Here is a 22,481-nt window from a genome sequence, read left to right on the forward strand (position 1 = left end):
TAGTCACCCAAACAATATCCAAGTCCTGTGAAAGCTTATTCCTAACACCACTGAGAAATCCTACTGTTTCCAAAGATGTAAGTGCAGTCTCTCTCACTGGAACAAAACAAACCCTGGTGCACTGGTCTGCAAGTGAGTTCTCTCTGGGCTTGGGGACATTCCCACCTGTGTGAAGGCAGAAGTACTATAACTCGTCATTCACCCTACAACATGAATTCAGGACATTTTGAGGACCATCTTCCACATATCAGGCTTCCCATTCTAAATACTAGGGATGCAACAGTGAACAAACCAACTGCAAGCTCCATCCTTCACAGAGCTTACACTCTTTTAGGGGAGATTGACAATACGCAAAAGGAGTCAATAAAATGCACACCATGCATTGAATGATGACAGTAGCAAATAAAGGAAGAAGGGGTTTCATTTTCATTTGGGAAATTCTCGTTGTTCTGAAAGATAAAGAGGAATTAACCTGGAGGATATCTGCAGAAACACTTGGGGAGCAGGTGGAAAGATCCAGACATCAAGCTCATCTGCCAAGTTGCAGGAATATCAAAGAGGCCAGAGGTTAAGTAAAGACCAGAGAAGTAAGAAGGAGGGTCGTTTAGGGCCTGAAAGGAACGGTGGGCTTCATTGTTTGTGAAATAGGAAAGTCTCAGAGGATGTGCTATGAAGAATGACATGATCTGACTTGGGCTTAATTGGATTTCTTGGCTGCCTAGAAAGAATAAGGCAGGAGAGAGAGAGAGAGAGAGAGAGAGAGAGAGAGAGAGAGAGAGAGAGAGATGGAGAGAGAAGAAGAAGAAGAAGAAGAAGAAGAAGAAGAAGAAGAAGAAGAAGAAGAAGAAGAAGAAGAAGAAGAAGAAGAAGATTGTAAGAGCTCTCTTGTAATAATGCAATAGAGAAATGAGAGTGGTTTGAACCAATTATTTAGTGGAATTTAGTAATGTTCACCACACAGAACCATGATACTTCATGTCTTAAATCAGTAAATCAATTCTGATATTTTAATTTTGACTGCAAATCTAAACTTCTCATAAGCTCAGTACAGATTTATTCAATCATTCAGCATGATGGTGATCTGCCCTAATCTTTATGATCAGAATAAACAGCCTGGAAAAAGTTTAAATGCATGCCTTCTGGGGATGGTCGTTGGAGCCAGCTGCTCAACTGCCCTTTCAGCTGCCTGGCCCATTTCTGATCATGTTCTCCTGTTTACTGCCTAGGAAAGCAGAAGAAGATGGCCCAACTTTCTGACCCCTATCACCCACAGGCTAGTTGTGTTTGTATAACAGCGTGGAGTTAGAAGTGGGCATTTGTTGCAAGACTCTGCTTGGGACCCACATACACCAATATCAGACTTCCTGGGTTCTAGTCCCAACTTCACTTGCAGTCTAGGTTCCTCGTAATGTGCACCTTGAGAAACAGCAGCTCAGATACGTGGGTCCCTGCCACCTAATGTGAGACCTGGAATAAGCTCCCAGGATCCTGGCTTTAGTCTGCCCTAACCTTAGTCGTTTGAGAATTTGGAGAGTGAACCAGCAAAGAAAAGATAGCATGTTGTCTTGCTCACTCACTCTCTGTGTATGTATGTGTCTGTTTTTCAAAGAGATAAATTGAATTAATATAAAATGGGGGCTGGTGTAATGGCAGAGTAGGCTAAACCTCCATCCGCAGTAGTGGCATTCCACATGGATGGCAATTAGCTCCCGGACAGCTTTACTTATGATACAGCTTTGTGCTTGTGGCCTGGGAAAGCACGGAAGACGACTCAAATCCTTGCACCCTTGCACTACATGGGAGACCCAAGGGAAGCACTTAGCTCCTAGCTTTGTACTTTGTAGCAGCTCAATTATAGCCACTGTGACCATTTGGGAAGTGAGCCAGCAGGTAGAAGATTTCTCCACCTCTCTCTCTCTCTCTCCCTCCCTCCCTCCCTCCCTTCCTCTCTCTATCTCTCTCCTCTTCTCTCTGTAACTCTGCCCTTCAATTAAAAATGTTATGTATTTATATATTTATAGATAAAATACAGTGTTAGCCTTTGTCAAAAACATTATTTTTCCTTTGAGACTTAAAATTTCTTGCAGCCAAGATCAACAGTTTTCTGGGGAAAGCACACAAAGTCTTAAGACCACATTTTGAAGAAAATGTTCCCTCTGTCAACCTGTTTTTAACTAAGTTCCTTAAAATAACACAAAGTTGATTTAAATCTTCAGCTTTCTAATTAAAGCTTTTGAGTTGCGAAGTGATCCAGTGATCTATGGAATGTGACTTAAGTTTCTTCAATGTCTGTAGCCAAGATTATAACTTAAAGCATTCTCTTCTCTCAAAATATGACCCAAATTATGAACTAGGCAAGTTGGGATATTAGACAAGTTCACCAAATAGAACCTGGGGGTGTGAGAGCCAAGCTTAGCACTCATGATGTTTAAGCAGGAAAGAGTGATCCAACTTCAGATCCAGGTGCAAGATTGGAGTAGCACAAACATTAGAAAATCTAGTGGGCCTGGCCAGATCGCATGGTCCTAGCCCATGTCAATTGACTTAACTTCAAATTTTTCCGCAGTTTTCACAGGTATGGCTTAGAAGATAGGATTTACCTGGCCTTATGAAGGACACGTTTATCTCTGCACAGACATGTATACTTTGGCAATAGAAGAAATCTGAGCAAGATTAAATATGCAGGGATTGATTCCAAGCAGTTTGAAGCAAAGAACAATTCATTGTAGAAACTGAGCAGCAGAAATTCCTATCGGAATTAATAAATTCTCAAAACCTTTCACCTAGAAATTTGGCTTCTGTGTTACTCATTGCAGCACAGGTTACAATTACCAAGTCTGGAAACGCAAGTCCCTCCTTAAGAGATAGTATAAGTAACATATGGGCCACACCATATGTAGCTGTAATGAAGAGTGAAGTTGACTTTGATATGGACATTCTCCAGACATTACAAAATATGTATGTGTGTAAGCATATACATACACAAACACACACATATACATATGCTTCACTTTTTAGAAAGTAAGACATATAAGGCTGATATGCTTTCACTTTTCTAGGTTAGGTACACATACACTGTATATATATATATATACATACATATATATATATATCAGAATATGAAATGGTACAAGAGATGTGTATATATACTGAGGCATATCTCTGAGGGGACATTCAAGGAATGGTCACATTGCTTGCTTCCAGGGAGAACCAGGTGACCAAGTGAGTGAAGTGACCAAGGGTTGAAAGATTCTTTAGGAAGAAAGTTTTGGCTGGGGTTTTGTTGCTGCTAGGTAGCTAACAGGACTCACGGATTTAATTAGGAGTTCGTACAGATCCTTGAAAACACATAAGGAGATGCAAATTTATTCCAATTATAACAAAGAGGGTCACATAGGAGTTGAATACTTTTTAACGAAGATCATTTTTTTTAAATGTTATTGAAGAAAAACGTATGCTTTTCTGCTATTTGGCAAGAGAGAGCCCTTTTCAGGAAATAAAAAGGACCTAGTATTTTCATTGAACACAGAAGCCAGAGATTGAAATAAGGCTCCACTCTGACACACAAGAACTGAGAGCTAATTACAGGTTAATTAATTAGCTGTGGCAAAGAAAAACTAACAGTGGTTAATGGTTTAGTAGGGATTCAGTAGGAATGCTAATGATAGGGTTGAAGGAATTGATTAGCCTATTTATGCACCACAAAATGCAATCCACAATACCACTTATTACAAGGGAGAAAATGTGCTGTAGAATAATAGGCCTGTGGTGATTGTAAACAAGACTCTGCTCATGTCGGATAAAAATATTGGGGGAAATGCATGTGAAAAAGATGGGCTGGTGGTTGCTCTTTATTTGGGTGATCAACCATATTTTAAACAATTCACCTTTTCAATTTTATGTTTTCTTGAATCTTCCTACACAGTCCAATGCAATCATATTTCACTCAATTATATCTTTTTAATAAAATGTAACCTCTGAGCTAATTTTTTATTCTCTGATTTTATGGAATAGTTCTTTCATGCTTCTTCACAATTTCCCCTTGCAAATCATTTCTCAAATGTGAATACTCCCTTCAGATTCTGCCCAACTGCCCTGGTGTTTACAACACAAAATAAGGAAATCTAAATACAATATGAAAAAAGCCACTTACGGAACAATAGTAAAAACCTTACACGCTGAAGTCGGTTACTACCCCAGCAGAGACATTTTCATTGTTTTTCTTACTCAATTTTGAATCTCCACTGCTTTCATTTACCGTCCTAAGTAAGACAAGATGCACATTTGATTTCTTGAAGGTAAGACAGGGAATATTTTATTTAAATATATCTTTTAAAATCTATTTAGTTTTTACATTCATTTGAAAATCCCAGTTCCAGAAATAAAGACACAGAAAAAAGATACTCTGTCCGCAAATGGTTACAAGAGCCTGGGTTGGGCAGGCCTGAGTCAGGCGCCTGGGGCTCTAGCCAGAGTTCCCACTGGGCAGCAGCAACCTAAGAGCCTGGGGCTCTGGCCAGAGCTCCCACTGGGCAGCAGGGACCTAAGAGCCTGGGCTCTAGCAAGAGCTCCCACTGGGCAGCAGGGACCTAAGAGCCTGGCGCTCTAGCAAGAGCTCCCACTGGGCAGCAGGGACCTAAGAGCCTGGGGCTCTGGCCAGAGCTCCCACTGGGCAGCAGGGACCTAAGAGCCTGGCGCTCTAGCAAGAGCTCCCACTGGGCAGCAGGAATCTAAGAGCCTGGGGCTCTAGCAAGAGCTCCCACTGGGCAGCAGGAATCTAAGAGCCTGGGGCTCTAGCAAGAGCTCCCACTGGGCAGCAGGGACCTAAGCAGCCAGGCTAGCTTCCGCTGCTTACTGACCCAGGAGCATAAAAAGCGCTGGATCAGAAGTGGTACTCCTGTGGATGCCAGTGTGACAGGCTGCAACGTAACATGCAGCACCACAAACACCAGCCACAATAGCTTTTTATTCATCCAAATGTAATAGTTCTGCTGATTCTCTGCCTGTAAACAGAAACTTGAGCTTTGGAAAATCATACTTATGAGCTGTAACTTAAATTCTGATTCTCTAATTCATGAATATAGGCGGAATCTTGCCTTCCACTCACCTCTTTTTCTGCAACATTGTAGCTCTCTCTCCTCTCTCTGTTTCTCTCGTTCTTCCTCTTGCTCTGGTTTAACATCTTCACACAGGATAGATTTTTCCAACTCAGGTGGAAATCCTCCTAAATTAAAATTTTTCTATGGACATTTTATCCCAGTGCTAGGATTCCTAGTATTTAATTCATTTGTGCCTGAGTTTGCAGTGACCTTTGGATCTCTGGCTTTTGAACTATTTCAGACTTTCAGTAAACTTGACATAAACTATGAATCCCATCAAAATTAAGCATTCTGGCAAGATTTGGATTTATGGAGGAATTAAGAGCTAGTCAAATTGCTTGCATGCATTTTTTTTCCCATTTGTGGTTTCTGTATACTCCGACTAAGGTTCCCACTTCAGGTAGCCGTCTGTATCAATAACAAAATACCAAATCTCACAATGGAATGAGCTTATCAGCTCATCTCCACCAGGTTTTAATAATAAAAATTTATTTTATCATGTGACCAAGTGAATTATTCTTTGTTTGTATATAAAAAGAAACTGTGTTAAAACACCAAATAGGGCCCAGCACAGAGGCCTGGTGACTAAAATTCTGCTTTGCAACCATGAAGACCCCATATGGACACCAGTTAGTGTCTAGCTGCTCCACTTCTAATCAAGCTGCCTGCTTGTAGCCTGGGAGGGCAATAGAGGATGGTCCAAGGCTTTGGGATCCTGACCTGCATGGGAGACCTGGAAGAAGCTCCTGGCTCCTGGCTACAGAATGGCTTAGCTCTGGCCTTTGTGGTCACCTGGGGAGTGAACCAGCAGAGAGAAGACCTTACTCTTCTGTCTCTCCTTCTCTTTATAAATCTACCTCTTCAAGAAAAAATAAAATAAGTCTTAAAAAATAAAGTTGTTAATGAAACATTAATTTGCTTTTGTTTTAAGAAAAATCATCAGAGTGTGTTTCTGCTCTGATTAACTATTCACACTATATTAAAATTGTCTTGCACTTAGATATGAGGATGACAGTTGAATTGCTGCATTAATTGCAGCAACCTGTGCAGGTACAAACCATAAGCATAAAGTAAATACTTTATCACAAATGTTCTTCATTCTTTAAAAAATAATTTTGTGTGGGTGCTGACGTGGTGACTCGACCTGCTAATCCTCAACCTGCAGCCCTAGTGCCCCATTTGGGCTTTGTGCTAGTCTGGCTGCTCCTCTTCCAACCCAGCTTCTTGTTTATGACCTGGAAAGGCAGCGGAAGATGGCCCACATCCTTGGGAACCTGCACCCATGTGAGGACGCGGCCAAAGTTCCTGGCTCTCAGCTTCGAAACATCCCAGCAGATGGAAAATCTCTCTTTGTCCTTCCTTCTCTGTTTAAATCTGCTTTTCTAATAATAATAAACACATCTGTAAACAATAAAATTGTATTTGATTAAGACTGCTAATTAGATGCAGTCTAATTATGCAAAACCTATAACTCGACAATATTTTATAATAGCTTTTAATATCCAAAGGTAATATTCAGCTGGTGGTCTTATACAGTAAAAAAAAACTCAGAAAAGTTCTAATAACAGATTCTAAGTTGGACTGAGGATGCAATAAGCTTATTTGGAAATGCCTAGGTCAAAAGTGCATGTAATTCCAGCTTGGGTTCATGGCCAATTCTGAAACTATCTAGCAGGTTGTGTCAGAGAAATAGTGCTCCTTGAAGAAGACTTTTTTTTAAATACACGTGGAGGGAAGATGAGGTCTGTTATGAACATTGGATCTCTGCTTCGTGTTTGAACAAGAGACTCTACTTTTAATGTGTGGTACTTGGTAAAAAGCAAGCCTGTAAATTATCTGCCCTAAGTTTGGTAATAAAAGAGTTAAGTGCCAAGTTTTATGTCATAGATTATCTTCAACTAACAATTTTTCAAATCTTTATCTTATCTTTAATACATGTAGTCACTAAACTAATGATAAACAGCTTCTTCCCCACCTTTAGAAAAATCTCTTGACTTTAAGCATTTTCTCTTTCCAGTGGATTTAAGATTTATTTTTTTCACAGTATTTTGGCACTTGTTTGGGTTTTCTTTTTTTCTGGAAAATCTACCTAAATATACATGTGAAGAGTCTTCAAAAAAGACCTTGAAATATGCGTAGGATGTGAAAACTATACACGAGTCTCAAATATGTCTGCATCAAGATAAATCAATCTCTTAATTGTATTTTCCATGAACTTTAAAAAAAATCCTCATATGTATTTGTCCCTACAATTTGGTAAAAGGCTTTTTTTGAAGAATATCTTAATGATTAATTTCTAGATAGTCACTTTATTAGTATTTGGAGAGAAAACTTAAAATCTATCTTTATGATCAATGTTTCATGTTTCTTATAAACTATTCTTGCCAATAACAACTTCCAAATACTAGTTAGCATCAAAAGTATGAGAACAAAAGAACGTGCCATGACAGGTAAAACTAGGGGAAAGCAAAGGCCATTGAAGACCATGTAACAAGCAAATGAATCTGTACTGTACTGGCAAACACTTAGGTTGATAAATTCAGCTTGAGAAAATTTTCACAACTATCAGGTATCAAAATGATAGGCATACAGTCACATACTACCCATAAAGTCAGCTGTTCCTATTGCCTTATCTGCAAGCAGATTATGCATCCGCTTCAGGGAATACATATTGATGTTGTTCAAGTTGAGTATTGGGTTATGATAATCCAACATACTGCAAAACGCTGTTTCCAGAGAAACTGTGCCCAAAGAGGCGCAATGAAGTAGACCTTGGGCAGCCGTTAAAGAAAGAATCACTTAAAAACACAAATTTATGACAAGACAAGTTGAAGTTTTACCAATACATGTCAATGCCAAATGTACTTCTTTTGTTGTTCCATAAAATCAAGCTCATGTTTTGAAAGGTGTTGCCTTTGAAAAGTAGAGTAAGTTAGACTTAAGAAAACATATTCTAATAAATTTAAGTCAGTTTTTCTCTGAAAAAATAGATTTCTAAAGCCAATCTTCACAATGTTTTAAATAGAGCAAAAGGAAAAGCACAGTTACCTTTGTTCTTGTTTTCTGCTGGTCCTTTGGTCACCTGTGGCAAAGCAGAGGTTGGGCTTCAAAGGATGCCCCATCTGCTCAGAGAAGCATGTCATTACAGAGGTGACTCAGGCCTCCACGTTAACCTGAAAGCTTGCATTAAACCTCTTTAAAACTGGACTCGGCCTCTCTTAAAAAAAGCATCTTGGTGTAAATGACCATTGCTTTCTGAAAATACCCAGTTTGAATTCACAGACTTAACAAGAAAGGAAGAGAACTTTGATTGAGACTGTTCTTGGAAAATAGGGAGGTAAAAAGAACTGTATATTTAAGGTGTCCAAATTAAAGAGAAAAAGGGGGCTTTGTGAAGCACAACATATTTTATTTTAAAAGTAAATCTTCTTAATGATAATGGAATTAGTGACTGATACAAGAACATCAGTTACAATCCTATGGGGGGCAGGGGGAAACATAAATCTACCAGAATTAATGGTCCAAGATGTTAAACTGAATGGATGTATCTGTTGTGTCATTATTAGCACATGTCATGAAACACAAGCTAAAAATAAGATGGATTCACATGACCCAAAGACTGATAAAATTGAGGAAGCTAGAAATTTTTAGAAAGTAAAAAATCTGGGCCCAGCAGCATGGCCTAGCGGCTAAAGTCCTCGCCTTGAACGCCCTGGGATCCCATATGGGCGCCGGTTCTAATCCCGGCAGCTCCACTTCCCATCCAGCTCCCTGCTTGTGGCCTGGGAAAGCAGTCGAGGACGGCCCAAAGCTTTGGGACCCTGCACCCGCGTGGGAGACCTGGAAGAGGTTCCTGGTTCCCTGCTTCGGATCAGCACAGCACCAGCCATTGCGGCTCACTTGGGGAATGAATCATCGGACGGAAGATCTTCCTCTCTGTCTCTCCTCTCTGTATATCTGACTTTGTAATAAAAATAAATTTTAAAAGTCTTTAAAAAAAAAGAAAGTTAAAAAATCTAACTTTTAAAAGTCAAACATACAGAACAAACAAGAACAGTAATAGAAAATTACTCTGGAAATAAGTGCTGCCCCTTGCATTAAAAAGAAACACCTTAAGATCTGAATATACTTTTTTTTTCTCAACCCATGGTGGACTGTACCTAAGGGGATATATAATGGAAGCACAGCGGAGGTAAGTATGTTCATAGGTAGAGAGAAGTACGTCCCCGTGCGTGAAGTACAAGGATGGACTCAAGGCGAAACAGTAGATAATCTCCTACATTGTTGGGAGACACCTCAATGGCAGTATGATGGACTTCTGAGGGTATGTGAAAGACACCCATTGCAAGAGTGGGGGGAAAACCATAAGGAGGGGAGGGAACATGAGGGGGGGTGCATGTGCGGGAACTGGATGTCCTGGTGGCTAAGACACAGCAGTGGATGGCATGTGTTTTTCAGAAGTTTATTTGTAAATAGATTGCTCAAGCAAATAATAAATAGTGAAAAACATATGGTTTCTTGTAATTTATTTTGATTTACAGAATTTTGAGTTTTCAGACAATATAGCTGTAAGAAGTCACCAGTTACCTCTAATCTAAAAAGAGATATACACATTCCTATGCTTTTTGAAAATTTCAATTATTATTAATTCGTTTAAAAGATGTATTTAATTTACTCAAAATGAAGAAATGCAGAGAGAAAGACCGAGACAGAGGTCTTCGTCTACTGGATCACTCCCCACATGGCAGCAGTAGCCAGAGCTGGGCCTGTCCAAAGCCAGGAGACCGGAGATTCCAGTGGATCTCCCACATGGCCTCAGGGTCCCAGGACTTCAGCCAGCTGCAGCTACTTAATAGGCCTTTGGCAGAGAGCTGGATCAGAGGTGGAGCAGGCGGAACTCGAACTGGTGCCATTATGATATGCTGCTGCTTTGACAGAGGATTAGCAAGTTACATCATTGCATTGTCGCCCCCAACCCCCTATGCTCTCTTGGAGTAAAGAGCAAAATTTAAGCTGTTTCCAATTTCAAAAAAATTTTAAAGAGGAGTTAAGCAAGGACTCACCTATAAGCATAATATGTTGCAAATACTAGAAATGATTTTATAACCTGAAACATATCTTTTAAGATAATTACAGAACCCATTAGAAAGCCAAAGAGGCTTCTCCCATCAGTGAATTGCTTGCTCAACAACTTTCTGCTTCCTAGGACACTGTTGTTTAGTCCCTTCTATAAACTATTCAGAAGTTTATCTTTTTTAACTAAATGAGCTTTTATTTAAACAGAAATTTTTTGAGTTGACACTTGTTTTATTCAATCTCTGATTGTTCTAGACTATTTTTAAGTAAGAAGGATATTGTTATAGCTTCATCTCACAGGCAATATGTTGTGATCATATTTTCCAGTCCTTGGAAAATTGGGGTTTCGTGTTTATTTTTGCGGGGAAGCCATCCCTTCCACGGCCCTCTGACTCCTGCCTTCTAACTTTCCCTTTAAATTTAGAATCTGATCTCTGGCGCCAGATGATTTAATTAGTTTCTTTATTTCTTTTATCTCCTATTAAAGTGAAAAATTAGTACTCTTTTATTTTTTTATTTTTTTTCTAGTATTTTTTAAATTTTATTTAATTACATTGTATTATGTGACACAGTTTCATAGGTACTGGGATATCCCCACCCCTTCCCACACCCTCCCCCCATGTTGGGTTACTCCACCTTGTTACATAACCACAGTTCAAGCTCAGTTGAGATTCCCTCACTGCAAGCATATACCAAACATAGAGTCCAGCATCTTGCTGTCTGGCCTAGTTCAACGGCTTCTTAGGGAAACCCTTCCCATATACCATCAGCAAAAATTTACATCATTATGGAATTAGTTGGCATAGTAATGAGTAACCAATATGTTAAAAATAAATGCGAATTCTTAACCACATTCTGTGACCACCTCATTGACATTTCAATTTTAGTTTATACACAACTTATAACATAACATACATAGCATTACATGTTTTACATAACATCATATAGTACTCTTTTTTTAAGAAAAAGTCAAATGATTATCTGTGGAGTAATAAGATTTAAATATTTACTATTTTCCTCTATGTACTTTACTTAATTATGTATTTTATTTTTCATCTTATCTACCTTTGTCTTTCATATTTTAATTATTACAGAGATATTGTAAGTTTAAACAACAAATTTACATATATTTTATCTGATATAAACTTTTTTTTGGACAAAGTTGGGTATGCTTCACATTCTATGTTCTTCATGCTCGAAATCATGATAACATTTATTAGTCTTGGCCTTTTTCTGTTTTACTTGAATGAATTCATAACAAAACCCAGTTAATAATTGTTGAAGAACTTGTTCTCACTGTAAGGACAAAAGGAGCCATTCTTTTTTTAAAATTGTGATGGCTTGGCACCAACTCTAATAGCTGCAAAAACATCTTGTGTCTGGGCCCAAGGCTGCCCACGCTGCAGCCTTCATGTAGAAGGATGCTAAGAGGAAGGAAAAACTTACCCTCAGCTCTCAAGCACTTTAACTTCCGCAGCTTCCCCAAAGAAACCAATAATAAATGAGCAGACAAGTGAACTGAAGTAGAATATAAATGTGGTTTGCCTGCCAAAGCCCATTCTGTACGGCAGGGCAAAGCACATTGGAAAATGCAATATTTGCAAAGTGTAGCAGAGAGAATTATCTACCCCTACAGAAGAAAGCAGTATTTGAGGTATTACAGCTTTTGAATCTTTGTGAAAGTTGATTTGAATTATAACCAGGTCATATCCAGGAAGTACATGTACTTCTTTAAATGAATTATCACACATTGAGAACTGATGAACTGCTCAAATATAACATTCTTTAATAAGCCAACAAAGACTACATAAAATAATGTTCAAAATAAATTCTGGTTTATGAGAATCTAATAGGACATAACCTCTGCTATGGATGATAGCTAAAGAGGTTTTCAAACGCCTTGCTGATACTTTGGACATTCGTAGATTCCTTCTCAGCCTTTATAATTTAGCATCCTGGGCTCCGCTGTATTTAGAAACCCCCAATCTCTGAAAACTGAATAGCTTTCTCCTCCTCCTCCCTCTTCTTCTTGCATTTGTATTACCTATTTCAAGAGTACTCTTTCCCGCTGTACTGACCTGTTTCGCCTGCCTTCGGATCAAATAACTGCAGAGGACTTATGACCGCCTATCCAATCGCCAGTTCTTTCACACTCCCTGGTCCCTTTACTTGGCTGTATTATTCTCCATAACACTTGCCTGATAGATATGTATATGTTTATTTATTAGTGTTCATTTTCTCCTAAGAATTTACACTCCCTGAGGACAAAGTACCTCCTGCCCCTAATGCCTCGCAGAAAATGAGCACCCAATGAATAATTGCGACATCAATGAATGGAGTCAATGATTACTTTCTACAATCATAATGTGAATAAATATTTTAGAAGAGGCTTGAAGTTAAATGAAGAGTCAACATTTTATACTCGTCCAGGAACAATTAACATGGTAGTAGGGAGCAGAGGAATTTCAGTGGAATCACAGGTAACGTCATGCAGAGAAAAGTTGGTAAGCGGAAGGATGTGCTGGACGCTGTGCTCTTCCTTTTTGAGAGATCTGAAGTGTGCTGCTGAAGGCAAGACTCCCCGTGCCAGCCACGATAGCAGTGGCACACAAATCCATTCTTCATGGCTGTCTTTGCCTTCAGCTTACTGCTTTCAGAAAGGGTGAACCTGAGGCTCTTACTGATGACGTACTTCCTACGGCTGCTTTCAGGCATGTGCAGGTAGGAGGAGGACTCGGGGGTTTTGCGAACACATCTCCCATGACTGTTGCATAGAGCCTGACTGCAGAACTTGGCGGCAGACGTCACATTAACAGCATAGTGACCCAAGGGCCCTTGAACAGACTGTTTCACAGATAAGCAGGTCTCCTGTGGAAGAAATGGCACTCTCAGAATGTGATGTCATGACCCTGGCATTAACACCTCAAGTTTTGCATTTGGCAAGATCGGGAAGGATAAGAATTTCAGAAATAGTATCCACTTAATTGAGGGACTACGCCTTTATAAGGTCGAACGAGCGATAAACCTTTATGAAGAAGACTATTTTTTTTAAACACACAGATAACAAAACCAGAAATGAATAAACAGGACTATGTCAAGCTAAAGAAAGCTGCAAAATAAAGACATAATCATGATAATGAGAAAGGAATGTTTAGAATGGCAATAATTAATAGGCCATTTATTTGATGAAACATTAATATCCAAAATATTTAAGTAACTCCTGTCACCCAATAGCAAAATAAGAATGGCAAGCAACTTGAGCAAATATTACTCTGAAGAAGGTATGCAAATAACCAAAAACAGGTGAAAGAATTCTTAACATCATTATTATGTTTCCTTGATCGACATCAAGAAAATGTCGATCAAAACTTCAGAGAGTTCATCACCTCACACTTGTTATGATAACTACTATTTACAAAACAAAAGGGAAGGTGTTGATGAGCATCTAGGGAAAATGAAATATTTGTACATTAGTGAGAATGTAAAATGGTGACACAGCTATACAAAATACTATATGTTGGGCCTAGCATGATAGACTATGGCTAAAAGTCCTTGCCTTGCACGTGCTGGGATCTCATATGGGTGCTGGTTCTAGTCCCGGCAGCCCTGCTTCCCATCCAGCTCCCTGCTAGTGGCCTGGGAAAGCAGTCAAAGATGGCCCAAAGCCTTGGAACTATGCACCTGCATGGGAGACCCGGAAGTAGCTCCTGGCTTCTAGCTTCAGATTGGTTCAGCTCTGGCCTTTGTGGCCTGTTGGGGAGTGAATCAACAGACAGAAGATCATCCCCTCTGTCTCTCCTTCTCTCTGTATGTCTACTTTTCTAATAAAAAATAAATGAATCTTTAAAAAAATACTGTGCGTTGTGGAGTAGGCATCTCGTTCAGGGTTACTGAAGCCAGTTTTCCACCAGCACCTAGGTGTTCCTCCTACCCACCCATCATCGCCTGGAACAGGAGAGGAGGTGGTAGACCACTGCTGTGTAACCACTCATCTCGCAAGCCCCCAAGAAGATCCGTGATAGGGAGGGCTTGCTCTCTTGGTCATGTGCTTCTGTCGCTCTGGCACTCCAACTCTTGGCCTCCCCAATACCTGCTTGCTCTGAGGCTTCCCACGGACAGACTCTCTCCCACGTGAGAGACCCAGAGGAAGCTCCTGTCTCCTGGCTTCAGATCGCACCAGCTCCAGCCACTGCAGCCACTTGGGGAGTGAACCAGCAGATGGAGTATCCTTCCCTCTGCATCTCCTTCTCTCTGTATATCTGTCTGTTTGTCTTTCCGGCAGAAATAAATAGAAATCTTTTTTAAAGGAAATTCTGCCACAAGTATAGATGAACTGCAAAGATGTTGTTCTAAGTAACATAAGATAGGCACAGAACAGACACTAACAGGCAGAACCTAATAGTCCCACTCACAGACACAGAGAAAACAACAGTAATCCTCACGGGCTGAGGATGGAAGAACTGTTATTCAGAGTAAGTTTCACTTGTTGTGCGTGAGTAAGTCCTAGAAATCTGCTGTATGAAATACTGTCTATAGTTAGTATGGTATTGTAAGTTTCCAAATATTTAAGAGTAGACTTTATATTGAATGATCTTAGAAAAAGTGGATCATTAATAAACCTTTGTTTACAAACATGTGCTACTTTCAAGTGCATTCCTATTTAAATAATCAGCAAAATCATCATTTGAGAATTTGCCCTTGCTGTGAATGAAATAAATAAATTTATCAATTATAAATTACTCTCTTAGAATGGAAATTCTCACCTCTCACTAAGGACAGTCTGACGGGGAGGACTGTGCTGTGCCCATCCTCCGCTAACCACAGACGCCTGCACAGAGCAGGTACTCACAAAGTGTCCGTACCTTTAGTCTTTGAGCTTCACCAATGCCAAGTGAGCAAATAACATGCAACCATTTGCCCCTGTTGTGAAAAATTTTTAAAATCCCAAACCAATATCCGAGATACATTCAAGATGCAGAGAAATCCTGACTTACCTTTGAAACATCGTACTCATCTCCTCCCCACAATATCACTCCTGCCGCCCCCAAGGCAGCACTCTCACCAATCGTATGCACTAGGTCTTCCTAGAAAACAGAAACATCACAAGTGCCTTCCATCCAGGCAAACCTAGAGATGGGTAATTCAGTAATAAAACTTAGAGGGCTGCAGTGTTGCGTAGCCTGCGTTGCCAGTACCTTGGTCAGCACCCCTTTGACTTCCGGCTGCTCCACTTCTCACTCAGCTCCTGGTTAAGCAGCTGGTAAACAACCGGAGATGCCCCGAGCACTTGGACCCCTGCTTCGCTGTGGGAGCTGTGACAGAGTCCCAGGCTTGGCTTCAGCTTTTCTTTTTTAAACTCACTACTTGCCAGTGCTTTGAAAGTCCATGCAAAGTGTGCTGACACCTTTTTACCATTAGTACCTGTAATAATTCCTGCTCCCAATTCTCCAGGTTCTCTGGAGCCCACTTTTTTTTTTTTTTTTGCAAAGATTTATTTATTCTTATCTGAAAGTCAGATATACAGAGAGGAAGAGATAGAGAGGAAGATCTTCCATTCACTCCCCAAGTGGTCGCAAGGGCCAGAGCTGAGCTGATCCAAAGCCAGGAGCTTGGAGCCTCTTCCAGGTCTCCCATGTGGGTGCCGGAACCCAAGACTTTGGGCTGTCCTTGACTGCTTTCCCAGGCCACAAGCAGGGAGCTGGATGGGAAGCAGGGCTGTTGGGATTAGAACCAGCATGCATATGGGATCCTGGCATGTTCAAGACGAGGACTTCGGCCACTAGGCTACTGCACTGAGCCCTTGGCTTCAGCTTGAGCTCATCCCAGGCTCAGGAGCCATTTGGGGAATGAAGCTGCAGATGAAATATCTCAATCTCCCTCCCTCCCTCTCTCTCTTTCTTTCTCTCTGTCTTCCTTTTTCTTTCTCTCCCGCTCCCTCTCCCTGTAATTCTGCCTTTCAAATAAATAGTCTTTAGAAAATCGTAACACTCAACCCATGAACTAAAAAGCATATTAATAATGTTATCATTCTCTAAAACAGGAAACTATAGCAAAATATAGAAAGGTGATTGTTTTCCTTGGATTCTTCAATTATTTGATACTGCAGTGTTCCAGGCAATGTTCTAGTTGCTATAAATAACAGACTCTAGGTCCTGTTCTTGAAGATGTGTGTTAACGTGATGGCTCGTGCAGACGTATGAACAAGAAATTACAGTATCAAAACTTCCATATTAGCATCGGTCACAAGGCATATATTGAATAGAAATACTTAATACTGCATGGAAAGGAATGTGGGAAGGCTTCTTTGAACAGGTTAGATTGCAAGGGGGTCCCTAGGAATGAAAGGAAGCTTGCAAGATAGGCTGGGGAGAGCAGACTTGTATGTTTGCAAAGAATAAGTCAGAGGTTTATCTGAAGACAAGAACACCAGCCCTCCAGATCACAGCTCCTTGTGGAAAAGCACATAGAATTTGAGAAGTATGTGAACCTCTGTATGTAAGTCAATACCTAAGTTTCAAAAAATGCTATTTTAAAGAATTATAACTTGGCCATTACACACTTTAGCACCAGAAAGGCACAAATTTGCATCTTTGAAAGATAATTTTACGTGCTGTGTAAAACATGCACTAGAGGTTTGGGTCAGGATAATAAAGACAAGGGCACCCATCAGGAGATGATGGCCATTATTCAGTAAGAAATGATGGGGTCGCAACAAAGGCCACGCCAGTCCTTGTGTAACACAGGAGACAGTGAAGAGTTGCTTGGAAATTAAGATGGAAAAGTCAGTTACAGGAAGAGATAGGGAGTACCTAAGCAACCTTCAAGTTGAGAAACTACATGGATTGTAACCCACCAAGATCTGACAAGGTGGTGTTTCATATCATAGACCAAGAGTCAAGAAACGGGAGAGAGATGAAACATAGAGGGGGTAGCCAATGGGGCAGCCTACCTGCTTTCCCCTTCTACAAAGTATGGAGAGTCCCAGGTCCAGGGCAGAAATGTAGCACTCAAAACCAGTGATGAGTAAATGACCAGGCAACAACGAAGCTTCCCTTAATTGCAGCAAGGTTCCACTACAGTAAGTTCTCTCTAATCTGAAGTGCTTGAAACCTGGAGTGCTTCAGATTTGGGATTTTGAAAAATTCTAAAATATTTGCATATGTGAAATGTCTTGATGACAGAATGCAAGCCGAAACGTAAAATCCCTTTATGTTTCACTCGCACCTTGCCTGTAGCTGGTTTTGCGCAGTACTCTTAATGCTTTTGCCTTTTGACTGTGACCCTGTCACATGAGGCCAAGTTTATGCCGTCACATCAGAGTTCACAGCGTCAGACTTTCAGGTTTTTCAGATTAGGGATAATACTTGAGTTCTGCAATTTTTTTTTAATGTAACAGTAAGAAAGTCATTCTTACATCGCATTGATTTGGATCCTCCACCATACTCACAAATCAAGTTTTTACCTCAATTAGGACTCTTTCAAAGACAAGACCAAGCAGAGGTGGAAAAGAAAACTTTCAACTGAAAAGTGATGGCTTAGATAAAAGACGCGAAATCTACACTCTCTGTTAATATATGAAACACACAGGAAACCATCAAAACATTTCAAAATGAAATCCAGTTAACTCTGTATGTTTCAGTGAATAAACATTCTAATGATTTCTGAAGTACAGTTCCATGATGATACTTAGCTCACAGTTTTCATTGCAAGTGTAGTGGTACATGACAGAAAAGTTACAACAAGGCTTTCCTGAAACCGTCTCGTCTCCTTCTCTCATTTTCTTTTCCAAATGAACTATCCGACCAAATAGCGTTATCATTTTGTTTCACTATAATTTTTAATAACATATTATTCCTAACACTTTTTAGGCACTCAGTAAATAATTTGTTAAGATTGATTTTTATTTATTTGAAAGACAGGGTGACCTAAAAGAAAGGAGAAACAGAGAAAAACAGATCTTCCCTCTGCTGATACACACTCCAAAGGGCCACATTGATCAGGGCCAGGCCAGGCCACTCCAGAAGCTTACAACATCTGGGGATCCCATGTTGGGGTTTGGGAAACAAATACTCAATCATTTTCTGCTACACTCCCAGGCCACCTTATCAGGAACTTGGTCAGAAGTAATTGAGACTCAAGTTGGTGTTGCAATATGGGATGCTGTGTGGAGGTGGCAGCTTAACCCACTATACCATAATACTGCAAAAAATATTTTTATCACTAAATGTAATCTCATCTTTTTCCAAATGCTCTTTGAGAAAATGACACTATTTGAGAGATTTGTCACTTGAGAAATACCACAGCTGTGTGCCTTCATATTTAGAAGCTTATTCTGAAACCTCTCCTTGGTTAAAGTTAATCTGCTAACATTAATTGCCTAAAGGTGAACAATTTTCCTGCAGGAAACTCCTGTGAAATTTAAGTTAGAAAAAAAAATGAACCAAAAACTCTTGGCATATGCCTATCCACCAATGACCCTGTTTCAGAACCAGGCTATATATACCTCTAATACTGAGAATAACGCTCTGTAACTAAGAGAAAACGCATGTTACTCAACATTTCCGTCTAGACAGTTGTGTATGACTCTACTAAATGTCATTTCTCTTCTGGTGTCAGGCTGTGCTTGCTTACCTGAGACAGGGTTTCCATGCTACGTAAGTAAAACGGCCTGGAAAAGACAAACACTGGCAGGACGTAGTCCTGTGTGGTCAGAGCTGCGATTCTCATGGCTTCTCTAACTCGGTAATGCACGAATTTCAAAGCGTTTGCACTCGACTTCAGCATTCTCTCCAAATATATTGAAGGGAAAAGGGCCGTGCTCCCTTCCCACAGCCACAGGAGTTGATCATTGCGGAGTAGTTCGCCCTCTGGGCAGTTGCCTGTGTAGTTCTCTGAATTTACCCTGTAATCATAATTGTAGCAATCCGGATAGAGATAGAAGCCCCATAAACGCTTGGGTCTCATTTCTCTAGCCAGGGTGAGAGTCGTATTCATCAGATTCCTCCCAGCACTCTCAAATTCCAGTTGGGCAACTCTCACCATTTCTGTTTCTGACCAGTAAGGATGACGGGCTCTCGTGAAGGTTAACGAGTGTTCTTTATAGATTATTCTGTTACCCCAGTTTCTCTCCCACTGGGGTTTCCAGCTTTCCCAGTCAATAACCACAAGTCCTTCCGATCTCCACCAGAGAACCTTTTCTGTAATGTCATTAGCAGCTTTCCTAAGGTGTCTCGAAAGGCTCATGTTCTGTGGTATCCCTCCGTTAAAGGGCTCTCCATCTCGAGAGAAGTAAGGGTAATAGCCCAACTCGTTTGGGTAGAATATGGTGATTGTTGATCCACTTTGAGTCTCTGAAGGATTAGATAAAATGTTAAACACCTTGAGGTCCATATTCACGTTGAAAGCATCCCTGCAATAGATGGTTGGAGCAGCCCAGAAGATGTTGAAAGGTTGGTTCTCAATTACAGGGTGCATTGCTGGCTTGAGGTATGGCAGGGAGTCCACAGACAACAACAGCAGCACCCCCAATCCTGCCACCCAAGGGTTACTCATGTTGTACAGGTGTCAGCATTGCAAGCAATGTCCTTAAAAACAAGAAGGATGAAAATTAGGCCTGCTGGAGTCCTGTCACTTAGCAGTACACAGGAACAGGTCAGAGCTTTTAAAAACACTTTGAGATTTATTAATACGGTATGCAAGCCAAATGTGTAGGTTCACCTGAGCAAGGAAAGGAAAATGACACGTTTTTCAAGATTTTATTGCTGACTGGAACAGTGACTCCAAGGATACCCTTGGTTGAAAATTAATGAATATTGGCATCTTAACAAATGTTAAAACAACAAGAAGTAAACTGTACTACAGGAAACAATACCTTGTACACAATTTGAAATGCTTTGGTCTCAAGCTTTATCCATTCATTTCTGAAAAGAGCACAAAGAAAATTTTAAAAATGAAAACAACAACAACAAAAAGAAATACCTGTACAGCTTAGTTGCTAATCTATTTTGAAACAGAGTACAAAGAGAGGGAGAAAGACAAAAAGAGGGAGAAAGAGAGATCTTCCAGGTGCTCATTTACTGCCCAGATGGCCAGGTCTAAGCCAGGACATGGAAGCTTTATCCAGGTTTCCACCTGAATGCAGGGCTCCATGAACTTGGATTATCTTCTGCTAATTTTCCGGGCACATTAGCACAAGATGGGTCAGGAGTGAAGCACCGGGCGGGGGGCAGCCAGGTAGCAGCAGAGTAAGCCTGCGTCACCAGCATCCCATCTTGACAGTGGATCATGTCCCACTTGTTCCATCTCTGAACCAGCTTCCTGCTTAAGACTTGGGAAAGCAGTAGAGGATGACTTGAGTCTTTGGGCCCCAGCACCCACAGGGGAGACCCAGAACATGCTCCTGACTTCAGATCAGCCCAGCTCTTGCCACTGTGGCCATTATGGGAGTGAACCAGCGGCTGAAAGTCTCTCTCTCACTCTTTCTGTCTCTTCTTCTCTTTGCTTTTCTTTAAAAAACAAAAGAAGATTTACTTATTTTTTTCATTTTGGAAACTCATATACACAGAGAGGAGTAGAGACAGAAAGGAAGATCTTCCGTCCGATGATTCACTCCACAAGGAGCTGCAATGGCCGAGCTGAGCCGATCTGAAACCTGGAACCAGGAGCTTCTTCCAGGTCTCCCATGCAGGTGCAGGATCCCAAGGCTTTGGGCCGTCCTCGACTGCTTTCCCAGGCCACAAGCAGGGAGCTGGATGGGAAGTGGAGCTGCTGGGACTAGAACTGGTGCCTCTATGGAATCCTGGCACATGCAAGGAATGGACTTTAGCCACTAAGCTACTGCACTGGGCCTTTCTCTCTGCCAAATCTTAAAAAAAAAGTGGAGCAGTCAAGATTTGAATAGGCACTCACATGGTATACCAACATCACTAAGCCTGCTATGCCACAACACTGGCCCCTTCGTTTGGTTATTGTCTTTATCTCTTTCATAAACTCATGCTGAACTTTGATCTTAATTTCTACTTACTGAGTTCTTTAGTTAGTGAATCATGAAGCCTTTGACTATAATGTAAATTAAAAATATGTTATCTCAAAAAGGAAAGAATAAAATGAAGAAAGGAAAGAAGGAAGAGAGAGGGAGAGAGAGAGAGAAAAAGAAAGAAAGAAAGAAAGAAAGAAAGAAAGAAAGAAAGAAAGAAAGAAAGAAAGAAAGAAAGAAAAGGAAAGAGGAGGGAAGAGAAGGGGAGGAAAAGAGAGAAGAAAATATTAATATTTTCTTAGAGTTTTGTACATTAAAAGACAATAAGTAGCAATGCAGTTACCCTTGAAAGTAGAAAAAGCTGAAATAGAAAACAGGAAGCAATGTCAATTACCTGGGACTTAATTACAGATTTTCCATGCCATTATTTCTCAGACATGTCAACAAACCTAAGATCCAATTTGTTCTTTCACTCCACCTTTTTCCTGTAAAGAAACAAGACTGAATTCCAGCAGCTAAATCCCAATAGTGACTTGGCTCTTTCACGCCTTCTCCCTAGTCAGTTGGGGAAAAAACTGCCAAAGAATCTTCCCAGAATGTAAGAACTCTGTAGCAGCTGCTCTGTTCTAGTCAGTAGGATCTCACCCTGAAACCAATGTGTTTGAACTTGCGTATCAAGTTGTTTTATTATGTCCTTTGTATAAACAAGAGAACGGCATTTTCTCTGACATAGTTAAACTCGGTCTCTTTAAAGAGGTGTGCGTTGTGCAATTACTGTCGTCATCACATGGCCAATGCGGGAAAAGGCAAGCACTCTCACACTGTACAAGACCACACGAGCAAGTCCTAGGCTTTCTACACTACACGGTCAACTTTCCAGTCAACAAACGTGAATGCTGATTTACTGCTTGCACTAAACCGACTCCCTATGAAATTGGTACCATAGCTCCAGGTAAGTCTCTGTGTCACCGGAAGCTGGCTCCACACACCTGATCCTTCTCTATCCAGGAGAGCTAATTGTCTGTTCCCCCGGTAAAATAACAGAAGTAAAGCTTCCTCTTCATCATGTCCACTGTGGGGAGGAATGTAAGGGTCCCCACTCCCCATAAATATCAATCTTTATATTCCTCCTACCCTGACGGTACGTGCGGACTCTGGTCAGCCCTGTGTAAGCGTGGCTTCCACACTTATAAATTCAACCAAGTACAGATAAAAAATACTTGAGAGAAGTAAATGAGTCTGTAACTGAATGGGTAACACTTTTCTTGTCATCATTCACCTATTTATGTAGCATTTTCATTTTGGTGTATAAGCAATCTAGAAATGATGAT

At 40.5% G+C, this 22,481-nt stretch overlaps 1 protein-coding gene across 1 annotated transcript; it reads right to left on the minus strand.

Annotated features, from left to right (window-relative positions):
* Positions 1-12,568: 12,568 nt before the first annotated feature.
* LOC101516685 (hyaluronidase-4-like) lies at positions 12,569-19,749 on the minus strand. The gene is made up of 3 exons (XM_004592553.4): positions 18,807-19,749; positions 15,170-15,259; positions 12,569-13,043 (listed from the first exon to the last, which is right to left on the minus strand). Exons 1-3 carry the CDS (start codon positions 19,725-19,727, stop codon positions 12,612-12,614), a joined length of 1,443 nt encoding a protein of 480 aa, XP_004592610.2. The 5' UTR covers positions 19,728-19,749; the 3' UTR covers positions 12,569-12,611.
* Positions 19,750-22,481: the final 2,732 nt, after the last annotated feature.

This window comes from Ochotona princeps, chromosome 25 (assembly GCF_030435755.1).
Source record: "Ochotona princeps isolate mOchPri1 chromosome 25, mOchPri1.hap1, whole genome shotgun sequence".
NCBI lineage: Eukaryota > Metazoa > Chordata > Mammalia > Lagomorpha > Ochotonidae > Ochotona > Ochotona princeps.

Excerpts from the sequence above, each read along its gene's own strand:
- LOC101516685 (XM_004592553.4), bottom strand. The coding sequence starts at position 19,727 with ATGAGTAACCCTTGGGTGGCAGGATTGGGGGTGCTGCTGTTGTTGTCT. Across the intron at positions 15,260-18,806 it reads GCATGGAAACCCTGTCTCAG|GAAGACCTAGTGCATACGAT; the intron begins GTAAGCAAGCAC and ends TCTGTTTTCTAG. Across the intron at positions 13,044-15,169 it reads ATGAGTACGATGTTTCAAAG|GAGACCTGCTTATCTGTGAA; the intron begins GTAAGTCAGGAT and ends TTTCTTCCACAG.